The 27,118-nt window shown below is 25.5% G+C and overlaps 1 protein-coding gene across 1 annotated transcript in view; it reads right to left on the reverse strand.

Moving 5' to 3' along the window:
* Positions 1–1,496: 1,496 nt before the first annotated feature.
* The window catches only part of LOC145833775 (rho GTPase-activating protein 5-like), a 58,296-nt gene continuing 32,674 nt past the window's right edge, over positions 1,497–27,118 (reverse strand). Inside the window, exons 17-36 of the mRNA XM_082940953.1 lie at positions 24,804–24,947; positions 24,442–24,556; positions 23,331–23,449; positions 22,899–23,009; positions 17,217–17,308; positions 16,815–16,898; positions 16,221–16,322; positions 14,386–14,485; positions 12,842–13,037; positions 10,166–10,224; positions 9,892–10,068; positions 8,689–8,837; positions 8,074–8,167; positions 7,593–7,742; positions 7,086–7,272; positions 6,624–6,701; positions 6,070–6,210; positions 5,680–5,785; positions 2,255–2,427; positions 1,497–1,994 (exon numbers count right to left, since the gene is read on the reverse strand). Of these exons, the coding sequence (XP_082797079.1) occupies positions 1,963–1,994; positions 2,255–2,427; positions 5,680–5,785; positions 6,070–6,210; positions 6,624–6,701; positions 7,086–7,272; positions 7,593–7,742; positions 8,074–8,167; positions 8,689–8,837; positions 9,892–10,068; positions 10,166–10,224; positions 12,842–13,037; positions 14,386–14,485; positions 16,221–16,322; positions 16,815–16,898; positions 17,217–17,308; positions 22,899–23,009; positions 23,331–23,449; positions 24,442–24,556; positions 24,804–24,947 (2,409 nt within the window). The 3' untranslated portion in view covers positions 1,497–1,962. The remainder of the gene's footprint in view (positions 1,995–2,254; positions 2,428–5,679; positions 5,786–6,069; positions 6,211–6,623; positions 6,702–7,085; positions 7,273–7,592; positions 7,743–8,073; positions 8,168–8,688; positions 8,838–9,891; positions 10,069–10,165; positions 10,225–12,841; positions 13,038–14,385; positions 14,486–16,220; positions 16,323–16,814; positions 16,899–17,216; positions 17,309–22,898; positions 23,010–23,330; positions 23,450–24,441; positions 24,557–24,803; positions 24,948–27,118) is intronic.

Consider the following 27,118-nt stretch of genomic DNA (forward strand, 5'->3'; position numbering starts at 1 on the left):
CAAACACTAAAAAACTATACATCAAAGCTAACATTCAGATGGTAAATTGTCTAATTAATAAACGCTATTTTTTTTTCCAAACATGGGTTGGTTATTGAAAATAAAACGACACAGTTCAGTCTTGAAACTAGTGAAGTTGCTGCAGTGACTGATGTGTTGAACAAATGAAGCTTTGCATTTAAAAATTTATATAAACTCAGAACAAAGTTTTAACATCTATTGTAGGGTGGGCAACGTACGGTCCTCAATCAATAATCTGATACAACGCATTTATTTTACAAAAATCTGAGTTTCTTAACAATAAATATCTGTTTAATGTTCGTTCCACAAAGTTGCAACCCTTTAAAGCAAAAATTTACACCTAACTAGCATGGGTTTATAAATAAATTTACTTAAAATGAAGCCAAAATATTTAAAACAAAATCACTACAATAACGACGTAGTTTCACGAATATATTAAATAACTGGTAAAGAAGTCTTAAGACCTGTCCAGGGGTTTTTAAAATCGCCTAAATTATCTAAATAATTCTTTAAAAAATAAAGTTTTCCTAATTGTGGCAACCTTGATTTCAATTAAATTTAGTTTTTATATTTTTGTAGTACAAAATTACACGATTTAAAGTAGCCCACCAGTGATATATTAAAAAGATTTTTACAAAAAGTTGTGTTAAATGTTACCAACTTTTTTTTACTGAAAAACTATGTTTTTTAATTATATAAACAAAACAGTTATCGACATGTTTAAATTATACTACATAAAATATAATATTGGTAGTTGCCTGATAAACTACAACTTAGTACGAATTAGATTCGATTATTGAGTAAGAAATTAAAACTGAAATAAAATCTTAATTTAAATTATCGTGCTAAAAAAAATATTGAGAACGGCTCTGAAATGCTAGTTAAAGTTTAAAAATACTTAAATGATGAATATAGTTTCATAAGTGTTTCAAAATAGGAAATCATTCAAAAACTTGGTGTTTTAGTTACTAGCAAACATTTTTATTTTCAACATTGTTACAGAAAAACCATATATCTGAATAAGTTACATTGCTTAAATAATTCTTGACAAAGTGGTTTGAAATTATACAGTATTTTCAAGTTTTTTTTAATGTTGAGAATTATAAATTTTTATTTTATAAAATTTTTTATAAAAATTTGAAGTCTTTACTTTTAATTAAAAAAAAACTATGCTAAATTTATAAATTAGTATAATAAAACGTTTTACTTGTCTAAATTAAATTTTTAAGTATATATAAAACTACGTTTCAATTAGTTATTTTCTATTGAATTAAAAGGCAAATTACAAAATAGCTGAAAAAGAAATAAATCTTTGCATTACCTACACACAACAAAAAATAAAAAAGAAATAAATAAACATTAAAAGTAGCTAATTTTCCGTTGATAATGATTTTCGGTTGAAAATTACAGCAAAAAATGATCTTTTAAAAGTTTACCTTGATTCAACTCAATCCAAAATAAAAGTGTATCACAATTTTTGAGAAAATAAAAACAAAAGTTTGCACTGTTAAAAATTAGTTATGCGGAAAAATAAAGAAAATTGAAACTAAAAAAAATACTACTAGGTTTTTCAAACCTTTAAAAACGACTTTGAAATTAATTTTTATTCAACTTGTTTTTTATCAAGTATTGAGATAAAATACATTTGGTAAAATGACTTTACTAGTCAATTATAAAACGAAATAGAATCTATTTTTTAAGAAAAATAATCCGTAATCTATTAATTAGTAAAGCAAAACAACAAATTATGTAAAATTTCACTTGAATAATAAAAACACTTATGTATTTAAAGCAGTTTTTAGAAGGTTTTATGAGATTTAATTTTTATCTGTTCAGCCTATAATCTTGCATATGATTGTTTGGTAGCAAATTGTTTATGTGACGTCATTACGAAGTCATCAGATCTATGTGACGTCACAACTATTAATATTGATGAATTCATCACAACATGTGGGTGTCTCCAGAGTTAGAGCCTGTTTAATTTGTTTTTTAATATTATTTGTATTTACTTATTTTGAAACCTAGTAGAACAAGTTTGATTGAAAAAACTTAACTATTAGAATTTAACTTGAAAAAGAATTGAACAACTATATTTACATTGTGAGGAAACATTTGTTAGATTACATGTTAAATGCATCTCGAATCTAAAAATGAGTCGTTAAACTGAAAAATAAGTTTGTAGACGTAACTTGATTGCTAGGAAACAAACAATAATACACAAAATAATACAAACTTGTAGGTGTGTCGTTAGAAGGAAACACTGTGTCGTACAAATCGATTGAAATGATGAGCGCTTTTCTGATTGGCTGGTTCGGATTCATTTGATCCGGGTGGTAAAGTGAAGGCCACCAGCATACAGCCAAGTTGTTTGTGTTCATTTTATTTATTTCGTGTTGTGAAGACACTCTGTAATTATTATATTATTTAATTTAAATAAACAAACAGCCAAGTTGTTTGTGTTCATTTTATTTATTTCGTGTTGTGAAGATACTCTGTAATTATTATATTACTTAATTTAAATAAACAAACAGCCAAGTTGTTTGTGTTCATTTTGTTTATTTCGTGTTGTGAAGACACTCTGTAATTATTATATTATTTATTTTAAATAAACAAACAGCCAAGTTGTTTGTGTTCATTTTATTTATTTCGTGTTGTGAAGATACTCTGTAATTATTATATTATTTAACTTAAATAAACAAACAGCCAAGTTGTTTGTGTTCATTTTGTTTATTTCGTGTTGTGAAGATACTCTGTAATTATTATATTATTTAATTTAAATAAACAAACAGCCAAGTTGTTTGTGTTCATTTTGTTTATTTCGTGTTGTGAAGATACTCTGTAATTATTATATTATTTAATTTAAACAAACAAACAGCCAAGTTGTTTGTGTTCATTTTGTTTATTTCGTGTTGTGAAGATACTCTGTAATTATTATATTATTTAACTTAAATAAACAAGCAGCCAAGTTGTTTGTGTTCATTTTGTTTATTTCGTGTTGTGAAGATACTCTGTAATTATTATATTATTTAATTTAAATAAACAAACAGCCAAGTTGTTTGTGTTCATTTTGTTTATTTCGTGTTGTGAAGATACTCTGTAATTATTATATTATTTAATTTAAACAAACAAACAGCCAAGTTGTTTGTGTTCATTTTGTTTATTTCGTGTTGTGAAGATACTCTGTAATTATTATATTATTTAATTTAAATAAACAAACAGCCAAGTTGTTTGTGTTCATTTTGTTTATTTCGTGTTGTGAAGATACTCTGTAATCATTACATTATTTAATTTAAATAAACAAACAGCCAAGTTGTTTGTGTTCATTTTATTTATTTCGTGTTGTGAAGATACTCTGTAATTATTACATTATTTAATTTAAATAAACAAACAGCCAAGTTGTTTGTGTTCATTTTGTTTATTTCGTGTTGTGAAGATACTCTGTAATTATTATATTATTTATTTTAAATAAACAAACAGCCAAGTTGTTTGTGTTCATTTTGTTTATTTCGTGTAGTGAAGATACTCTGTAATTATTATATTATTTAACTTAAATAAACAAACAGCCAAGTTGTTTGTGTTCATTTTGTTTATTTCATGTTGTGAAGATACTCTGTAATTATTATATTATTTAATTTAAATAAACAAACAGCCAAGTTGTTTGTGTTCATTTTGTTTATTTCGTGTTGAGAAGATACTCTGTAATTATTATATTATTTAATTTAAATAAACAAACAGCCAAGTTGTTTGTGTTCATTTTGTTTATTTCGTGTTGTGAAGACACTCTGTAATTATTATATTATTTATTTTAAATAAACAAACAGCCAAGTTGTTTGTGTTCATTTTGTTTATTTCGTGTTGTGAAGATACTCTGTAATTATTATATTATTTAATTTAAATAAACAAACAGCCAAGTTGTTTGTGTTCATTTTGTTTATTTCGTGTTGTGAAGATACTCTGCAATTATTATATTATTTAACTTAAATAAACAAACAGCCAAGTTGTTTGTGTTCATTTTGTTTATTTCGTGTTGTGAAGACACTCTGTAATTATTATATTATTTAATTTAAATAAACAAACAGCCAAGTTGTTTGTGTTCATTTTGTTTATTTCGTGTTGTGAAGATACTCTGTAATTATTATATTATTTAATTTAAATAAACAAACAGCCAAGTTGTTTGTGTTCATTTTGTTTATTTCGTGTTGTGAAGATACTCTGTAATTATTATATTATTTAATTTAAACAAACAAACAGCCAAGTTGTTTGTGTTCATTTTGTTTATTTCGTGTTGTGAAGATACTCTGTAATTATTATATTATTTAACTTAAATAAACAAACAGCCAAGTTGTTTGTGTTCATTTTGTTTATTTCGTGTTGTGAAGATACTCTGTAATTATTACATTATTTAATTTAAACAAACAGCCAAGTTGTTTGTGTTCATTTTATTTATTTCGTGTTGTGAAGATACTCTGTAATTATTACATTATTTAATTTAAATAAACAAACAGCCAAGTTGTTTGTGTTCATTTTGTTTATTTCGTGTTGTGAAGATACTCTGTAATTATTATATTATTTAACTTAAATAAACAAACAGCCAAGTTGTTTGTGTTCATTTTGTTTATTTCGTGTTGTGAAGATACTCTGTAATTATTACATTATTTAATTTAAACAAACAGCCAAGTTGTTTGTGTTCATTTTATTTATTTCGTGTTGTGAAGATACTCTGTAATTATTACATTATTTAATTTAAATAAACAAACAGCCAAGTTGTTTGTGTTCATTTTGTTTATTTCGTGTTGTGAAGATACTCTGTAATTATTACATTATTTAACTTAAATAAACAAACAGCCAAGTTGTTTGTGTTCATTTTGTTTATTTCGTGTTGTGAAGATACTCTGTAATTATTACATTATTTAATTTAAACAAACAGCCAAGTTGTTTGTGTTCATTTTATTTATTTCGTGTTGTGAAGATACTCTGTAATTATTACATTATTTAATTTAAATAAACAAACAGCCAAGTTGTTTGTGTTCATTTTGTTTATTTCGTGTAGTGAAGATACTCTGTAATTATTATATTATTTATTTTAAATAAACAAACACCCAAGTTGTTTGTGTTCATTTTGTTTATTTCGTGTTGTGAAGATACTCTGTAATTATTATATTATTTAATTTAAATAAACAAACAGCCAAGTTGTTTGTGTTCATTTTGTTTATTTCGTGTTGTGAAGATACTCTGTAATTATTACATTATTTAATTTAAATAAACAAACAGCCAAGTTGTTTGTGTTCATTTTGTTTATTTCGTGTTGTGAAGATACTCTGTAATTATTACATTATTTAATTTAAATAAACAAACAGCCTAGTTGTTTGTGTTAATTTTATTTATTTCGTGTTGTGAAGATACTCTGTAATTATTATATTATTTAATTTAAATAAACAAACAGCCAAGTTGTTTGTGTTCATTTTGTTTATTTCGTGTTGTGAAGACACTCTGTAATTATTATATTATTTAATTTAAATTAACAACCAAGTTGTTTGTATTCATTTTGTTGATATGCTTCTTTTGGGGATACTAAGGCGACACATATATTTAAATGTGGAGCAATTAGCTAAATGTAATTTCCCAATAAATTATTTAAATAAAATAAGAAATGATTACTTGTTTAAATGCCGACAAATATATTTAAATGTTGAATAATTTGCTGGATGTAAATTTCCAATGTATGCGTCTCTTAACAACTGGGCTTGCTTTTCTTCGTCCAAATCTGTGGCAAGACATATAAAAATTATTGAAAAAAAATTAATTTTAAAATACGAATACTTTTATTATTTATACAAACCATTACTTTTACAAATAGTAATGCAAAATAAAATTATCAAAAAAAAAAAACAATTTATACAAGTGGTAAATATTCAAACAAACCATTAACATTACAAATAGTACAATGGGAGTATTTTTTTCTAAATAATACGAGCCTTTATTAATATAAGTTGTAATGTGAACATTTCAATTTTAATGTGAATATTTTTAATTAATTATTAAACGAACCATTATTTATGCAAGTGGTAATGTGCATGTGGATATTTTTCGGAATTAATGGTGAATTCAGTCTCTTGTCTGAAAAGAACCATTTCAGCGCACCAGCAATAGTATGCTCTGATTGTTTTGTTGGTATTTCCAAACTGTTGTCTGTTAAAAATAATAGTTATAAAATCAAAAAGCTGCAAATATTAATGTAAAATAGTTGTATATTATGATAATTTAGCTGGCATATCCAATTTTTTTTGTTTGAAATAATAACTATGAGAAAAACTGCAATTACAAATACAAAATAAATGTATACTAAAATTATTTTGCTATTATTTCTAAATTGTTGTTTGTTTGGAAAAAGCAAAATGGTATGGATAAACGATGCAAAATTTATTTTTGTTTCTGTACTCGAGGTGCTCACATACATAAGCTACTTTAAAATGAAATTAAAACGGCCCAACACTTTATATTTATGAAACCATAACAGTTTTTTTTAGACTAATGCACAGGTGCAACTATAAACGCATAAAAAACTTCATTTGTTACTGTAAAAAAAAAACTAAAAATTTTACCTGCGTCGAAAGTTCTTATAAAATTGTCCCTTTCTTTTGCGTTCGGCGATTTTCTGTAGATTCCTTCGCTCGTCAGGCCTGAAGAATATTTAGTAATTGAAAACAACTAAGTTTTTTCAAGCTTGCCATTATTCAAAATGTTTTAAAGGCGTTTGTGAAAGATTTTATTATAGCATTAAAAACTGCAAATAGATTTGAAAAAAGGTTTGTCTTCTGGATTAATAAACTTCTTAAAATGCTTAAAACTTGTATTAACTTTATTATTTCTAAAGTACTTTGGGAACTAAGCATATCCATGTTGTTTTCAAAAATTCTAGCATTTTAAAATATTTTAGGGTGAGAAAAGTTTTTTATTAATAACAATGTCAAAATTCGTTTAGAAATTTTCTGAAAACGATCGCTTAAAATCAAAGTTCATTCGGCCACAAAACTTTGGGCTAAAATGGTATTTATTCAACATACCTTTTTCTTCAACGAATTCGACGCATTTTGACACGAACGAAGGGACCATGAAGTTTAAACACTGGACGATGCCGCTTATCTCCTGCTGGAAGTATCCCGATTTGTTGAAATTATTCGCTCCGCTAAGTGGCGGCAGTGAGCTCAGGTCGGATTTCGATTTTCCCGCCTTTCTTATGCGCTTTGTTTCCTGGAGGGGAAAATAAAATGAAAAGTTAACAGTATTATTTTTTTTTTCTAACTTACTCTTCAAGTTTAACGACTATGTATTTTTTTTCAATTTTTTTTATAAAACTTGTAAAAACTTTACTATTTATAAAAACAGTGGTACCAAAATACTTATTGGCTTTGTAGAATACATATACAAATTAAAAATATAGCATAAACCCTTTTTTTATTTTATTTTGAAAATATTTATTAATTTTTTTCAAAAATTACAAACTCTCTTTTTAATTAATATACATACAATCAAACTCTTTAATAAAAACCTAACATACAAATGAAACTAACTCTCTTTTTATCTTCTTTTCTTTTTCTTTCTTCCTCTTTGCTCTTTCTATTGATGCTCCTGTTCCCGTTGAATATCTTGCTGAGATCGTCCTGCGAAGAAGCGTACAATTTCTTCGACAAAAACGATGTTCCTCCGCCCAGTGGTTTGATCTGGAATAATTTTGTTTGTTTAGAATAAAATAAAATAAATTTTAGTTTTTTGTAAGGATGAAGTTCCTACTACCAATTGGTTAATCTGAATAAAAACTTTAATTAAATTTGCGTATTTAGTTTAATCACTTTTTAACAAATACTTTGATTTAAAAAAACTCCCTTCCAATAGTGGTTTGATCTGATATATTTAAATTATAAACTATATAATAAGTTATAAAAAGCAAAACTTTTAACTGCAGATAGTATATTTGAAAAGTAAAATAAATACGTTTTAATTTATTGTGCTATGTTTTAATTTGAACATATAAAAATTCAAATTAAAACGAACGTTATTATTATCTATCATGTTTGTACAGCTTTGCGAAGGATGTAAATTTGATTTTGCTGATTTTTGAACTGATTTTGGCGACTCCATAGATATTCTGTTGATAAATATTCAGAATTTAAAAATTTTCAAGTTAATCTTAGTATAGTAATAAATTAACCTACTATTACTAAGTTGAAAAACCACTCTACATATAGAAAAATTTACGTAAATTTAAAATATTTAAGGTGATTAAAACTATTTTATGTATTTCAAATGAGCCATACTAAAAATCATAGCAAGGGATATAAGCTAAAACTTTTCATAAGATTAATTCTAAAAAAATCCTTCGTAAATACATTTAATTATATCAACTCAAATTATTTAATTTGTTATGTAGACATAATAAAAGTTTAGCTTACATATGCATAAATGCTCCAACAAAATTTTTTGTTTAATATTAGACTCTTATATACATACAGCATCAACAAACTTTTCAAAAAGCTATACAAGACTTAAATAAAAATAAAAATTTTGTATATATAACAAACTTATAGAACTTTTTATGTATTATCATCAAAATTTTAATTTGGGGTCATGGTAATTTTAAAAATAAAAAATTATACACAAAATACAAACTTTTCAGTTGGGGTGATGGGCGGCGGGAGCACTTGCCTGCTACCCGCGAAATTGCTTGGGTTTCGGCCACTAGGAGTCACTATCGAGTTGTTTCGCGGTGAGGGCAGTGACTTCATGAATCTGTTCGTTTCTGTGGTAGGTACCTCATACTGTAGAAATTTATATATATATATATTATTACAGTTTAGTTTTTAATGAATCTATTGCTAGCAGTAGTAGTAGTAGTTTTATCAACAGGGTGGCCACTGGTTTTTGGCAAATTTTCTCCAAGTTTTTGAAAGTACTTGTTTTTTGGGTAAATTTTTAGTTTAAAACTAGGTTAAAGTAAAAACATGTGGCAATTAGTATAACAACATTAAAAAGATAATGTAATGCTACTTTAAATATGTTTTATTTTAATAGAAATTTGATGATGACAAAAATTTCCATCTATATGATAGATTTTTTGTATCATATCGAAAATTCACTACTTAACATGAAAAAAGTGTGTAAATTTCCAGGCTTTCCCGTTTTTTTTAGCCAAAATTATCAAACTTTAGGTTTTTCCAGGCTTCCAGGTTTTGTGGCTACCCTGCATTAATGACATTATTTAATATTGTTCTAAACAGTATTTTACTAAACAGTACTTCGAGGTTCGCACTGTTGAGTTAATTACATTATAATTAACAGTTCTTCTCACTCATATGTGTATTTATGTAGCTTTGTTATAATACACTTCATTTTCAAACTACTGTGTATAAATATATGCTGCAGCTACGTTTTTTTGATATTGGTGCATTAGTACTGCGTAATTATATATATATATATATATGTATAGATAAATACAAATTATACAGTAATCTTCCTTTATTGTACCAACATATGTTTCTGTGTGTCAACGAATCAACACACTTCAACTGGGTTCTGTAAAAAAATAATTACTGTAATGAGAGAATAGAAGCATAGAATAAAGTAGGTGTATACATGTTTTACAGGTTTATACATGTATAAAGGAAGATTACTGTATAATTTCTTTTATTTATATTCCAGTGAAGTTACTTTACTAGGATCTTTTGTTAGCAAACAATTAAAATTATATTTTGAACAGTTATATATATAGATATAATTTTTTATTCGATTGTATATATATCTCTATTGGATTTGCTAATATTTACTAAAATAAGTTAAAAACTATTACTACACTCAAATATTTATTTATCTAACAGTTTTGTTGAAGTCCATGTTTTTCTCCACGAAGCTGATCAGGTTGCTGCTCAGTTTGCCCACCGGCTTCGGTGGTTTCTTGGCAACGGGTGGGGTGGTCTTGTGGTTGAGTTTCAAGTTGGGGGAAGTCCGGAGTTTGTTGGTGACGAGGGGCGGTGAACTCCTTCCTTGCTCGTGCTGTTAATTTAAATTGATAATAATAATTAATATTATAACGTGTACTTTTTACATTATTATCTGGAAAACAGCATAATAATTATTCAAAATATTTTACCTCATTGTCCAGCAATCCCGAGCTTGGACTAGTTCTTGGCGAAGAAGCGCAGCTTTCAACTGTATAAATAAATATTTGTTAATTAGTGATACAAAATTTAATCAAATTAGTAGTAGGTTTGGTATAAACAAGTAACATATGAAAAAAACTTTAGAAACTTTAAAATGATAAAATATGTTGTTTTTAGTTGGTTTTATACTAAACATTAACAAAAAAATATTGGTATTAAACAGAATTATTTAAGAAAAAAAAGTCATTTAAAAGGTGAACTTTTAAATTTAATCTTTACTTAGAAGGCATGATTCAACTACAGTATTTTCGATGGGAAAACTTTTAAATTGGTTTCATGCATGTTTACTTCAGAAACCTGATTCACACAAACTTTGTTATACTTGAAGTAATATACTTTACTATCTCTTAATCAGTTTTTATAACGGCTATTGCTTACGCCGTTTACAAATCATTCTGTACTAATGAGATTTAAAGTTTGTATACTATACTGTATATATATAATCAATATAATGTTAGATATTGCGGGAATTAAAAGGTTACGTCACTCTTAACTACACAAAAACTTGACTTAAACAGGTTTTTTAAATATCGTCACTTACTGGATATTAATGATGTTGATTCAAAGTTACCGATACTTAAAATAACGTTTTTATATTGCTTTTTGTTCCAATTCAAACGACAATTCCACTATTAATGTGTGTTTATGTAGTTAACTAAAATACTATATTTTCAGAAAACTAAAACATGACTTCACTAGGAACTTTTCGCAGCGTTTTAACTTTATTACAATTTCTATATTTGTGAAGTAATAATGAAGTAATTATATTAAATCAGCGCTGGAATAAATGAAGCTTCTCTAAAACTTTGTAAAACTATGATGACCGCAAACCAGGTACTGATGATCTTATTGCAAACACATATAATTAAGTTTTAGCTAAACTTATAATAATACATTATTTTGTAATTATTTCACAAAGTTTATGTATAAATAACCCATTCCGTTTAGGTACCTGATAGTGTATGATGTTTTCGAACTTAATTTAGCGGAATTTACAGCATCCGCTTTAAAATTGAAAACTGTTTAAGAGAAAGCAATAAACTATGCTTGAGTTATCACATTGTATATCAAGTCTTAAATGAACCAAACTGTGAAAAATTACTAAAATTAAAACGTGACGTCACTAAGAAATTTTTGTGCAACTTTGTTTATTTTGTAATTTGCTTTGAACTAGTTGATCAATATTGTTGTTTTTTTTTTGTCTTCAAGTCAATTTTAGTTTATTATTGTAGTTTGTTGAATAACGTTGGACCCAGGCATTGAAACCTGAACTACTTAAACAATTTAGACAAGTATTAAAATTGTACAGTAATAAAACAAAAAGTATAGGAAATTCTACAAACTTGATAAACAATGCTATAGTAATAATATTTATAAACCCACAAGTATACTAGATTAAATTTTAGGGAAAAAAAATAGATATTGTTTACCAAAGGGTTAAGAAGAAGATGTACTACTGATCGGTTTATCATAGTAAAAAGATTACTTGCTTTAATTACAATAATAATAACGTACAAACTTTTTTGTACTCGTTTTTTCAAATTTTTTTCCAGGTTTTTTAAATTTCTTCCAGGTTTTTTAAAATTTTAGTTTAAAGATAAGTTTAAGGTAAGAAACTGTGTTAAATATTATAAAACCATTGAAAAGATACTGTAAAGCTACTATAAATGTTTTTTTTGTTAAAAAATGTTTTTGATGATGATCAAAATTTTTTTTAATATGATAAATTTTTTGAGTTAAATCAAAATTTTACTGTTAATCATGTAAAAATGGTTAAAACTCCAGGATTTTCCAGGTTTTTTTAGTGATTTTTGTTCAAAATTTCAGGTTTTTCTTGCCTAAGTTGTCAAATTCCAGGTTTTTCCAGGTAAAGTGGCAACCCTGTGGTTGTAATTGAAACAACATTTTAAAAAGTAATACTCTTACAATTAACGAACTGGGGCCTACATAGCTTACAAGCACAATCATAAGAACTTATACAAGACACATCAAATAAAATTAGCACTAATTTTTGTCCTCGACATGTTAAGTAGTTTTATCTGAGCTTTTTTTTTTGTTTAAAGGTGAAGAACACTGCATACTCATTTTAAAACAAGACAACATAAAACCTAAACAGCAGTTTTATCATGATTTTTTGAGCAAACCAGTGTCTTAACAAAAGCAGACTTAGCACATCATTAGCATTATAAAGACTTATCAAAATAAAAAACAAACCAGGACTTAGATATAGAAGCCTACTAATAACTAGCTGAGATACTTAAGTAATCGAATTTATAATCTAAAAATCATAAACAAAAAAATTATTATCAAATAAAACGAACCAGGACCTAGATAGAGCAGTTTATTTACATAACTAGAATGATACTAGAACCTTTTACAATAATAACAGATTTTAGTAACTAATCACATAAAACTAACACATAAAAAGAAACATTATCAAACATAACGAACCAGGACTTGGCAGCTCGACTTCAATATGTAACATGTATATACTTATCATTGACTAGAATGTTTTTAATACCAAGTTATTATACTAATTATTTACATAAAACTGTATATATATATATATATATATATATGTAAATACACAATCAAACAATACAAACCGGGACTTGGCGATGGGGGCAGCTCGACTTCGATCAGGTCGCCGGTTGAATCGTGGGTGGAGATGTTGCTCCTGTCGTGCGCGCGCTGCGTTGGATCAACCGGCTGCTTGAGCTGCGACGGGTCCACGGACTTCCTGGTGGTCGGCAGGGGGGCGTCTATCGAGTCGTAAGTCGCCAGATCGTCCAACGATGTCGCCTGTGTGATTATATCAATTTGAATTTTATCTAAGTTAATTTTTTTTTAATGAAACATAGACTTTAACTTTAAGATATTGATTTTAAAATTAAAAAAAAAAGTTGGGGATTTTACAATCTTAAAGACTTTTATCAAGTCGTAAGTAAATAAATCGTCCAGTGTTGCCTGTGTTATCTGATTATAAATGCAAATATGTAACAAATTTTTCAAAAAAAAAACACTACTAACTTAAGATATATAACTAAAAACGTTATATATCTTTAAGTTATAGTTAATATTTTTTATAATATTTTTTTTAAGCAAGTAATAAAATCTCCAAATGGTGTTAGCCCCTTTTGTAAATTCTTACAGTTTGTGATACACAATAGGCGGGTCTTTTTTAAATTATGATCCTAAAACTAAAATATATATTCATAATTATCTACATTTTTACCATAAACTTATAAATATTATGAGTTCTTAGTCGTTTCAACAGCAAAATCTAGTGACTTTCTGAGTTTTCAAATACAGATCCAGCTGAATTTTTTATATCACTTTATAAATTGATAAATGGTGATTTTCTATCGATATCAAATTTAAGGAATTGAGCGAAAATAGATATCAATCTTAGAAACTAACACATAAAATAAATATTAATCAAATTAAAAAAAAAAAATTCTAATTTTTTAGTTGATAACTAATAAGTTAGGAAATTAAAAGCATAACAAAAACTTGAGAAATTAAATACTGTGATACAACAGAATTTACCTTTATGTTAAAAAATAAAGTTTAGAAAAACTTAATGAACATTAGTAGATTAAAGTAAAGTTTTTGATTGAATACAACTTTGTAACTTTTTTAACATAAAAAAACACTATCCAGCAACTATAAATAAAAAATACAAAGTTAGTTCGCACAAAGTTGATTATTTATAGCCTCACCTTTTTCTCTTTTGAACAACGAAAAAACGATTTCTACAATTGAAAATACAAGAAGAAAAATATTACAAAAGTAATAAATAAAGATAATCAAAAACTTTGACTTTTTCTTTTATTTTAAAAGTCGAAATCAACGTTTTACTTTTATTATTATAAAGTCAGTAAACAAAACTGAAAAAAAAACTGAAATTCAATCTTAATCTTACCTTTTGTTTTTTCGATTTAGAAGGTGTGCTAGGAAGTGACTACAAATAAATACGATTGCATTTAAATCAGCTAACTATTATTGTATCTTTTTTTATATAAAATTTAAAAAACTGTAGAAAGGTATCGTTTTACATTGGGACTTTTTTTAATATAAATTATATAACAGTAGAAATAAAGTTATAGTGCTTAAAAAATTTATAACAAAATATAATAATAACAACTACCTTTGAAACTTTGAATCTGGAAGGTCTCGGTGGGGGTAGGGGAGCAACTATGACGTCATTTTCGTTTTCAATACTGGCGCTGCGTACGCTCCTTTTCTCACTAAAAATTTGTTATTTGGATACTGTTTGTAATAAATATGAATTTTAATTAATTTTCATAACTTTATCTTCCGTTTTCAATACTAGCGTTACTTGGGCGGCAATTTTTTTGGCCTTTAAAATAGATGAAAGTTTGTACTGTGACCTTAAAAAACAATAAAAATTAATGTTTGGATATTTTTGTTGGGTTAAAATGCAAACACTTCAATTAAATTAAAAAAATACCTTTTAAACTTAAAAACTATAAAAATCTTAAACTTGTAAGTACCAATTTAACAAAAAGTTTATTCACTAGACGCCGCTATAGCGCTACGCAGAAATTTAAACCGCAATTTATGAAATTGAAATTTTCGCACAAATTCTACCAAAATTCACTGATGCTTTTTTAATTGTGTTCAAATCACAATTTCCTTCGAAACGTTTCAATACTTTTTGCAAACTTGTTTCTAATAATAGCGTAATGCATTGAATGCGGTACAAACATTTAGATTAATACTTGGTGGAAAAATCACTTTTAAGAGGGTGAAGCATTTTAAAGTAATTAGTATGAGCAGTTAATTAAAAACACCTTCTAATGTATGATGTAGATTTTGAAAACAAAAAATTTTTTGCATCATCAAATAGTTAAATTTTAAACTATTGGCTGATTTTTTAGGAACTTCTATCACTTAACATAGATTTATAACACAAATTTTCTACATTTTTTAGTAACAAAGCAGAGCTGCTATAAATGAAGCCTCTCTAATTCTAGCGGTTAAGAAAGTTCCTATATTTTGCATGACAATATCTTTATATAAAAATATAGCATTTACAACCGCTGAATTTATTAGATTTTAAAAAATAGCAACACTGTCAAATACTTACATACGAAAAAGTTTAAATTAATGTGGTCAAATTCCAATTTTAAGTGTAGTAGAAGGCCAACTTTAAATTAGAAAGTTTGATAAACGTTAAATTTAAATACATTGTTATTGCTTCAGTTTACATGTTTTCTGAGTTTTTACAGTTTTTTTAAAGAAATAGTTCTTTTTGTCTATTTTTAGTAAAAAAAAAAATCAGGTAAAAAACTGTGTTAAATAGGATAGCAGTATTACGAAGATACTGTAATACTAATCTAATGTGTTTTTTAATAAATATAATTGTAAATAGCACATATAAATATTATTTTTTACGAAAGATTTATTGCAACTAATGACGAATTCATTACTTTTCATGTAATAATTGTTTAAAATTTCAGGTTTTTCCATTTTTTTCTTTTAATTCTAGGGTTTTCAGGTTTTTAAGTCCCAAAATGAAAAAATCAAAGTTATTCAAGGTTTTTTTACAACCCTGCATTTATCAATCATGTTTTACTTTTATATTATGATCAATAGAAAACAACTAATTTTACTTAAAACGTAAAAATTTGATGCAAAAAACACACATACCTTATAATAGCATCACACAAGTTAACATTCTTAACATTAAACAGAGCAAAACACTGACAAATTTGAATTACTTAAGGTAAATTTCAAAAATCCATTATTTTTTGTAACTAGTTTAATAAGACTAAAGTCAATCAGACATTTAGATAGCTTGACAAATATAATATTTACATTTACCTTATAATAGCCTTAGTTTCGAGTTTACATTTAATGCCAAGATTTTAAACTTATCAATGGTATAAATAATATATGTAAAAAATCAACATAAAATAAAATCAACAATGTTAGCTTGACAAGTAAAGACTAACAAACCTTATAATAGCTTCAGTTTCAAGTTTGCATTTCCAGCAGTCGCTGAAGAAGCTTCTGTAGAATTCCGTGTTGTGCTTATGACGTGTGAATGCCCTTGTGAATCTGTCAATCAGTAAAATAAATAAATTAGTGAAACAAAATATTAAATAAATGTTCTGCTTATGTCAGGGTAAATGCTCTTGTGAATCTGTGAATTGTAAGTAATATTATGCTATTTTCTTATTACTATTTTGTAACATTATAACATATAAAGTTCTTGTGAACCTGTCATTATTGTTATTTTTTAAATTTCTATTTCGTCTTGAAAAATATGAGCAGTTTGTAAGTGAAAGCTTTCATGGTCTTAAAACTTGATAATAGCTCGCATACCTAACAGTATTAAATAATAAGTAGTTGAATGTTTACCTGCATTTAGTTAGTAGATCACATAATGTGTTATGTCAAGCAATATTTAATTTAATAAACCTACAATTGGTTAATAGCTCACAGAGGTAAATTAATATATATATATATAATTTAAAATTACCTGCAATCAGTAAGTACTTTACAGAGGTAAATAAACATATACAATCAATATATACTACTTGTTATTACCTGCAATTAGTAAGTAATTCGCAGAGGTCCACACCATCGCATGTAAGTTGTTGCACATCGCGATTGCAAAAATAACTGTTCATCCTGTAGTAGAAATATAAATTTTACTTACTTTTATCATGATATATTTTGCACACTTTTAAAATTTTAGACTTAGTAAAGTTTTTCATATTTTATTTGTACCGTTTTTAATTTTACTACTCAGCAACCAATTACTGTGCACATGTCTACAATTTTGCTAAACACTGGTTTAAAAACTTTACACTACTTAAAAAACTTACTGCATTTTACAGTAAGTACTACAAAGGTTACATTTCGTTGTAATTAATTCAGTGAGGTAAAACAGTTATATACATATATATATATATATATACGTATAGTGTATGCAGAAAAGTAACAAACCCAACGCTGGTTTTAACGTTGTTTTCCTCCTGTGTTGGTGAAACGCACAGCAGCAGCTTCGGTATTGACCTGGCCGAGTGTTCCGCGAATACCTGGTAGATATCATAGTAATTTTTATTTTACCTAGTACCAATTTTACCTAAATATACTCTGATGTGCTTGAATTTTCGAATATGCAACGTTTTTGTTTTTGTTTATATTCTTCACGCATGAATAAGTTTTTAAACAACAGTATGATTAACTAACATTGTTATATGCAGTTTCATATTTTATTTTTGCTCGAAAAGGTCGCAATCTCTTGCCACCGAAACCGGTCGCAATTAAAATATACAATTTGCATAAATCTATTTGTATTTTTTATTAAAATACTCAAGTTTGTAAGTTAAGAAAACTGTGGTGAGAACGTTTTGTAACATTTTTTAAATAAAAAATTCTTTTTATGTTGTTAACTTTGTTGGATATTATACAAAACCTGATAATAAACCAACAATGCTGTTTAACAAATATACTTAGAGAGAACAAAAAAAAAGAGTTTTACATAAATAGTAGCAAATACCTGGTAGAAATGTATTGCTTAACTCTTTATAAAATATTTAAACAAATAGTTTGTAACTTACACAGAAAAACTTTGGTGTGAATATTTTATTATATTTTTCAAATGAAAAGCCTACATTTAAGTTGTTTACTTTGTTAAATTTAATATAAAACCTGATAATAAATAAAACTAAAGTTAAATCAAAAATTTTGTAGAGTTGATCAATTTACAAATTAAATCTTATTTATATCGGCTTTATCATTGTGTAGCTTTTTGTAAACTTAATTAACAAACCTGATAACATACCGATAAATCTATTCAACAGATATAATGTGAGAAAACAAACAATAAGTAGGTCGTCAAACATAGATAACAAAAGAGTTTAATAAAAACTATTGTCAGTTGAATTAATAAGATAAAATCAAGCAAAATGATAGCATAAGTACTATATTGTATGATAAACGCTTATTTCTAGGTAAATAATTTCCAATATTAGTATTCTCCAATTGAATTTAAAAAAAATTATATATGAACAATTTAACTTCAACTACTTGTAAGTTCTATGATAAATATAAGTTTATACATGTAGATAATTTCCTTCTGAACTTGAAATACACAAAACTCTTTTTACGTAACACATGGATGGAAAACTAAATAATTCATAGAAAATAAATTAATAATTCAATATGCTTTATGTAGAGAAAACTTCAAATATAAAAATTGTTAAATTAAAAGAGAAGTTATAAACATGTCATCCTTATCAATAATTAATATATTTTTCTATATGTAGTTCAACATCAATAGCAAAAATTATCTTTTGGTCAAGTTTATGTCAAAAACATGAACTTTTCATACTGAATTTATTTTTTATATCAATTTTACTTTGCTAGCCGTCTAAACAACCATAATATTTTTATAATTCTAAAAATTATTCAGTTAAACTTGGTACCAAAAAACTGAATAAAAATTAACAGGTAAAATTTTTAATTCTAAAAAACAAACAGTAATTTTGATACATTAACTTAGTTTAAGGAATATTCAAAGAAAAACCAGTAAAAAAAAAAGTAAATTATTTCCACAAGTAAAATTATTTTTACTGAACAAAAATGTGGCAAAACATGCAGAGATTAGAAGAGTACGTCACATCAAATTCCTATGTTATTAGTAGAAACATTTTCTCTTTATTAATTATATGTGACAGTAGACGTCTCAATTTTTTTTGAAGGTATGATTAATAGCTTGTTTGATTTGTGATAAAGTTAAATCATTTTTGATACGGATAAAATAATATTGTAACAAGTTTGGTTAACTTGGTCTAAATTTAGATAAAATTATATTAAAAATAGTTAATAGAATGACAAAATTAGTTATTTTTTTACTAACTATGTCTAAAAACTCTTATTAGTTAAATTTATTTAAACTATTATCAAGTATACTAATATAAGTAAAACATTTAGAATTAGTATAGCTTCTCGAATTTGGTATTAAATTATCTGATCTATTTATCATAAAATATATTTATTAGTTGAAAAATATTCATTTTATTAAACATAATGGTAACCATTACATCATGTCTAGCTTTTTACTTATTATTTATTCAAAACACTACTCCGATTAAAGCGTTAAAAAAATAACATGGCATAACAATTTTCCAAAAGTATGTTAAGATTTAATTATTTTTAAAAAAATTAAACTATAGTTAAAAGTGTTTTTGCTAACACTAGAAAACTTATGATAGGATAAAATAAATTTAAAATGCAGACTCAATTAACCATAAAAGTAGATTAAAAAAAATAAAACATATCGGACATATTTCAGAGACAAATAAGATATTTACAAACAATTAATCAAAATACGACGTTTTACCATATAAGCTGAAATGCTGACTAAAAGTTATGTGTGTGCAACTATAAATTAAAATTTGCAAGTAAAAATTTGATGGTACTTCTGCATTATAAATAACATACGATTTTTTAGCAGAACAGGTATTTTATTTTTTTCTAATAAACTATTTGGACACTTTTTTATTTCTCAAAATAACCAAGCTAAAAATCAAGATACACTTAATTTTTTTATAATTTTTTTTAAGTAGACTTATAAGCTCTTGTGATAGCTAAAAATAAATTAATTAATTATGGTTTAAAGTACTTGTATTTAAATTTTATAAATACATTTTTAACCTTTTTCTGAACCTTTCCCAATACAAAAAACATGTAAATAAATATATTTACACAGATAAAACAATCTATATATATATATATACAACAAGCTTTATTCAATGTTTGAAACTTACACAAATATATTTCCGTTTATTTATAATGCTATAACTTCAAACAAGTTTAACACAATTACCCTAAGATGTAAAAATTTAAATAAACTTAACTTCTATTCACTAGTACAAAATTATTTGTTTTCTACAAATATAAAATAAATATACTTTTTCTGAAAACTGGCTTTTAAGTTATTTTTATTTGAAAACGTCAAAACTTTGTTTGCCTAAAAATAAAAAGTTTAAGGCAGATAATCATAGCCATTATCGGTTTAAACTTATAAAAGGTATATAAAAGAAAATACAGCTTTTAATAGCTGTCAATAAAACTTAAAAAGATCATAAATAGAAATTCAAACGTTAAATACTTTCTTTTGATCCTCAAAAAACTTAAAATAATTCACATTAAATTTAATCGTTCTGAAGAATTTCTTTTATATAACATCTATTGTTTGAAATGATTTTTTTTTTTTGGAAAATACTAATGAAAGATTTACAAGCAACTTGATAGCAAGAAAAATGATTTGCAGTTCTATTGTACTTTTTCTTTGTTAAGCTCTTTGCTTTGGAATAAAGTTCAATTTTGTTAGAATTTTACAATAATGATTTTTGAAAAAAAAGAAAGACTTTTTCAATATTATTTTTTATATAATTTCTACTTTTTTATGTAAAGTCATCTTTAAGTAATGATCAATTTGAAAAAAAACCACTGAAACTAATTCCTTTTAAAATAAAACTCAAAAAGCTTAGATGATCATCAAAATAATAATTAGGTAACTAAATATTTTGTATTGTTTCTTGTTTTTTATTTGAAAGTTGTATTTTAAATTTGAACTCTTTGATGTAGAAACAAATATTCTGAAAGCATAACAAAGTATAGGTACAAAAACTTTAAACAATTTATTAAAACTCAAAAGGAAAACAATAACTTATTTTAACAAAAACAAAATTAAAATACACCACATTTTTACAAATATTTATTCCATTTTCATAAAACTTTTGCTATTTTAAAAGAGATCAAAGTTCCGAAGCTTTACTCATAATTTCTAAATCATGCTAAACCAAAAACAACTTGTAATTTTTTAAACCATAAAAAATCATCAAAGTTTACAAAAATGTACTGTAAACATTTATTTCAACATCAAAGTTGAGAAATACAGTTTACAATCGAAATGTGTAAATTGCCGCCATGAAACACGTAACAATAGACAGTTTGCGCTTTAAACTGTTTCAAATCCTTTTGTTTTTTCCAGCAAAACTTTGTTAAATTCCTTTGTCTCTCTTTCAGAAAACTTGTTTTAAATTGCTTACGTGCGTCGAAAAAGTTGTTGAATAAAATTATTGTTTTGTGAAAAATTACAAATGTATTTTGTACGTTAAAGTTTTGTGAGCTTGTGAAGTTCGTTAAAAACACTGTTAACTTTTAAAGTCTGAACAAAAAAATTATATTAAAATTGTATTGAGTATAAACATGTGTAACATATCTTAATTGTTGTATACAACAGTATACGAATATGTGCAAAATAGTTGCTATATTCCAACTGAAATCACAGAGCTTATTTTTAAGAAAACAAGCTTTTGAAAAACAACTTCATTATTTATAATGCAATATAAAAATACCAACTTATTTATTTTGTTAATACCTATCAAAAAATCATTAAAAATAACTGAACTCAACGAAATGTTTTGAGAAAGTAATAAATCAAAAATAAATATATTAACTTTGGTAATAATATAATGAAATAGATCGCTCAATGATCAAAGGATCAATTCACTAAATTAAAACTTTCGATTTCAAAAGGTGTTTACAAAAAAATTAACAAATAAAACTTCAATAAAATATATATAGTGCACTTAGCGATCAAAGGTGTTTAAGCACGAAATACTCGCGTTACAAACTGGAACGTGCAAGAATTCGCTCACACACATTATGACGTCATAAGGTGTTAAAATGTTGGAACAAATATCTCATGGAGGACACGTGATACTGTTACTTTTTGTTCAAGCATCAGTGTAACTTATAAAACAAAAAATATTGATACAAGTACTTTAAATTGTTTATGTTATTGATTTGGATGTGAAATAAAATTTTAATAGTAAACTCTAAATGGTTTTGTTTTTAAAACACCAAAATCATTCAAAAATATGTTTTATAGGTTTAAAACAATTGAAACTGTTAAAAATATCATACAATACTCTAAACATAGATATGTTTTTTTACAGTTAGACATTAAAAAAGGTATACATCAACCTGGATTTTTTTAAATTATATTTGACTAGGTAGGCTATAAAATATTTCTAACCATAAAAGATTACTTTAATAAAAATTGAATTTACAAAACATAATTAAATTTGACACTGGAAAACAACGAAAACACAATTTGATTAAATCCTCTTATCAGCTGATTAACAGATAAGACACAACATATTACTCAATTAACAAGATACGTACAGTTTAATTTCAAGTGGTATGAGTTTAGTGAAGTTTAAACTATTACAATTCAATTTTCTACCAACTTAGAGTACTGCTTGTTTAGATAATTACGTGGCAACAAAATGCATCTTTTTATTCTTTAAAATAACAAAGGCAAAATGTATTAAGATACAAATTAAAAATTCGCCATTTTGACTTGTACAGTAACTGATTTGCATAGATACAGCCAAAGGTTATAAAAGGTTTTTACATCTATGAGGTTAATACAATTTTAGTGATACTAGAAATAAGCTAACAATAAACACTTTTTTAATAACTGGTATTCGATTCCAATTAAAATAACAGCTTACATATCTCACCTCTTCAATGACAAAATTTGATTTTTTTATTGTATTGTAAACCAGTAATAAATAAATATGACAACTAAAACATTAATAATCTAACCTTAGCAATGGCGAAGCTAGATCTCTTAGTGGTATTGTAAGCAAGTATACACCCGTGATAAATCCCTGTTTGCATCAGCAACCGAGCGTTCTCGTACGAAGACATTTCCACCTAGGTACACATTTAGAGTTCAAGTATTATTATTATACATAAAAATATACATGTTGTCTCCTCCAAAAATACTATACCAAGTTTGAAGTCAAGTAGATAATATTACAATTGAAATTCTTTACGGTCTTGTAAGACAGTATGCAATCGAAAAATAGTATTAAAATAAACAATAACAAACACACAAAATAATAGTTATTTTTTTTTAATCAATGTAAAGTTGAACCTCAAGCAGTATTATGTTACAAGACAAAATTTATGTTATTAGGTCAATGTAAAATTAAAACTAAAGCAGTGTTATTTTACAAAGAAACATACACTCACCTGAATTCTTCTTCTTTTCATATTCAAGTGAGTTTCTATGTTGAGCAGGTTCTTGTCTTGCTTGTAGGTCGGGTGGTTTATCAGTGGTGACAAAGCCACCTCCGTCGTTGGAATGTCGTCTGTAATAAACAAAACTTGTCATTACTTTATTGCTAGTTACCTTGTAATTATTATTTATTGTACTATTTCTTATTATTCATCAGTTTATACTAGTCATACTCAAGCTCGTTTTAGTATACCCACTACCTGTTTCGATTAAGCTTTTATAAGCTAATGTTTATTTACGCTGATCATATATAACAGTATGGTTGTATGTAATACAAACAAAAAAGTTAAATTAAGGAACCATATGTTTTGTAAGGTATAAAACAATATATAATTAAAAGTATACTCGAGTGCTTTCTTATTATGACATATGAATATTAAGTTGGATGTAAGATGACTTGGTAAATATGTAAGTTTCAGGATGTCTAGACATTTAATTAGGAAATAATAATACATAATGAAAAACTAAAACACAAATTTCTGCTGATACATTAAAAAGTATTAAAAAATGCTTAAATAGTAATTAATTTGAAATTTAAGAGAAAAAAGCAATGAAAAAATTTCTATAAAATTTCTGTGCGCACATGTTAATGTTAAATCTGATTTTTATTAATAAAATAAGTATACTAAATATTAGAAAATAAAAACTTTTTAAAATAAACAACCTTTTGTTACACAACAACAAAATTTAAGTCTGATACAAAACTGATATTTTTTTAATAAGTAAATAAGTTATAAGAACTTTTTTCAATTCACCGTTCTGCAAATGATGATTTTTTAATTGAATATCTTTTTGTGTACAAACTTTAATAATGAGACCTAATTATTTTAATCAATCAGTAAAATAAACAAAACAAATCAAAAAACGACCTTTTTGTTGACTCATGATATATAATACTAATAAATTATCTAAAAAAAACCTTAAAATTAACAAACCACCATTTAAAATTTAAAGATGAACAAAATAATCCCTTTAGAAAAAATAAATGACTATTTATGTACGAAAAATAAGTAAGTTATCTTTATTTTTGTTAAGGAAATAGTTAGAAATAAATTAATAAAAAACCTCTCTGTGTGCACATAATGATGTTGAGATCGGCTTCCTCATTTTTATGAACACTTTCGTATCCAGACGCCTCGCCATCCGAACTTTGAAGGAAATTGTTAACCGCTTCAACGACCTTATAATAAATACATAAACATATTCACGATAATACTATTATTATAATAGACATAACAATAATAATAATATTATAATAATTTTCAATAATAAAGCAGTATAAATATGCACATATCTTTATAACTTTATCAATAGACAAAAATTCATCATTTATTAAAATACGTTTCCAATACTTTACTTGAGAAAATGTACACACGGAAAAAATTTAAATAGAGAATCAGGTTTTCAACTTTTAAATAAATCATTACCTTTTCCCGCGTGAATATTGTGACGTCATCGGGCGATTGTGACGTGATATTATTAGATTGTGACGTCACGTTGCAGTCGATGAAGCGTGAAGTCGGAGAGATTCTGTTTGACAGTTTGCAGCCCTCGTCTCGTAGTATGGAGTGCTGTTGAGAATATTTTACAATAAAAATGTTTTTACATATTTCTTAAATTTAAAATTGAAAAGGGCCACTTAATCATAAACTTAGATACAAAAAAAATAGGAGAACTTAAACGGATATAATTGTTATAATGTATGCTTTGATGTATCGTAACATGGAGTGTTGTGGCGATGAAAGAAGTAACAAATATATTTAATTTATTAATTAGGCTCAAAATATTATTTATACTAAAATTACTCAAATTTGTGTTGGAATTTGATTGCTATAAATATTAAGTACTGTTGTGAAAAACAAATATATTAATCCTATATATATATTCAATATAAACATGTTTTTTTTAAGAGTTTTCAAGTTTGCTGTAGATTTATAAAAATATAATAAGTAGATTTTTTACTTGATATAGTTATAATTTATTTATTTCAATATGTCATTACACTACAGTAATTGTATATACAATCTAACTGAACATAAGAATAACCTGTTTAATACTTTTGTAGTACTAAAGTGACTTTTAATAAATGTGAAAATAATATTGATTTAATTTTAAATTCAAAGACTATTTTAATCTACAGACTTTTTAAGTGTGTTTTTGGACTACTACCAATAACTTGTTAATTTAAAACTTAACAACATATCTTTTTATGTGAAAAACGCATTTGGTTACAAAATAAAGTTTATATTGAAATTTTATTTATAGAAATAATTAAAAAATTATAGCTTATTAAACTTTATAAGTAAATTTATTAACGGTAAAACAACCATCTCTAAGTTTTGACACAAAATATATTTATTTGATTTTATGATGTGTTTTTTAAAAACGCTCCAGAAAGTTTGTAGAACACGATACTTTTTTTATTACTTTTATGAAAACTATATTTTTGTGAAAACTTCAAATTGACTTTGTTATAAATATTTTTTATTGCAAAAACAAAGTTATCTCACTTATTTTAACGTAGTGAAAACTGATCAAAATATTGACAAAATAACTTTATATAGCTTTATCTCATTTTATTTGCTTTTAAATTTCAGATTAATAAAGTCTATTTCAGCTTCATGGAAGATTTTTTATTTGAAATATTGTTAAAGTAGAACAACTTATAAGTTTAAACAATAACTGTACCGAGATTGTAATTTAACTTTACACAAACAAGTTTTTTTTTAATAAAACTTACACCACTTTGTAATTATTTTACAATTTTTATTATTTTTTGTCTTATTTTTTATGAAACATACTTTTACTCAAAAGACTATAAAACAAAATTCAAATTTCCAGACAATTTTTGTGATTAACAGCTTTTTTACACTCAGGATACGTCATTTAAACAAAAACTGACAAAAAGCTGTTTGTAGAAAGTTAATCCTTTGTACTTAATGACTTAACACCAATCCAGACATGGTCATTTTATAAGATTAATACAAGTTTTTATAAGATTAATAGTGTGAAATGCATAGATTAGTGCTAATCTTACTCTTAACCGCGTAACACTTAACTAAACCTGTTGTTAAAAATATTTTTTTATACTTCTTGACATAATAACATGAATTTTAGGAAGTATTTACTGATGAACTAGATTTAAAACTGCTAGAATTAAAACTTTCAATTGGAACCAAAAACTTAGTACATTGATTAAGTTAAGTGGTTAAAAAAAATTAAATCTTTATTTTTATTTAATTAATACATCTTTTAACAGTATTGAATTTCAAGACTTGGTTTTTTATTTAATAAACCACTTTTATTTTATCAAACACCTAAAAAAAATACTACTAACTGGAAATAAATCATGTTAAAATACTTATTACCAACTTTAATTGAAAGTTGTTTATTAAGTTGCTTAACATTGCACTACAAAATGTTATGAGTAACGCAATGACTAATTTACACTTACACAGCATACACACATTCCCAGCTATACATGACTAATAAATTGTTTACAAAATTTAAAAGTTTCAAAATTAGCTTCGATTTTTATTTTAAACTTACAAACATTTAACAGAAATTTATGCAAATGTGATAGATCACTTTTAATCAATAAATATAAAAATTGTCTATAGAAAATTTAATGTTAACACACTCATAAAATTACACATTCGAATAACCAAACTTAAATTTATAAAATAAAAACTTAACTATTATAGTATTTTTTTTCAATTATGTTAAAAACTTGAGTGGAGCT

The sequence above is a fragment of the Thalia democratica genome, chromosome 4, assembly GCF_965202585.1.
Source record: "Thalia democratica chromosome 4, ktThaDemo2.hap1.1, whole genome shotgun sequence".
Taxonomy (NCBI): domain Eukaryota; kingdom Metazoa; phylum Chordata; class Thaliacea; order Salpida; family Salpidae; genus Thalia; species Thalia democratica.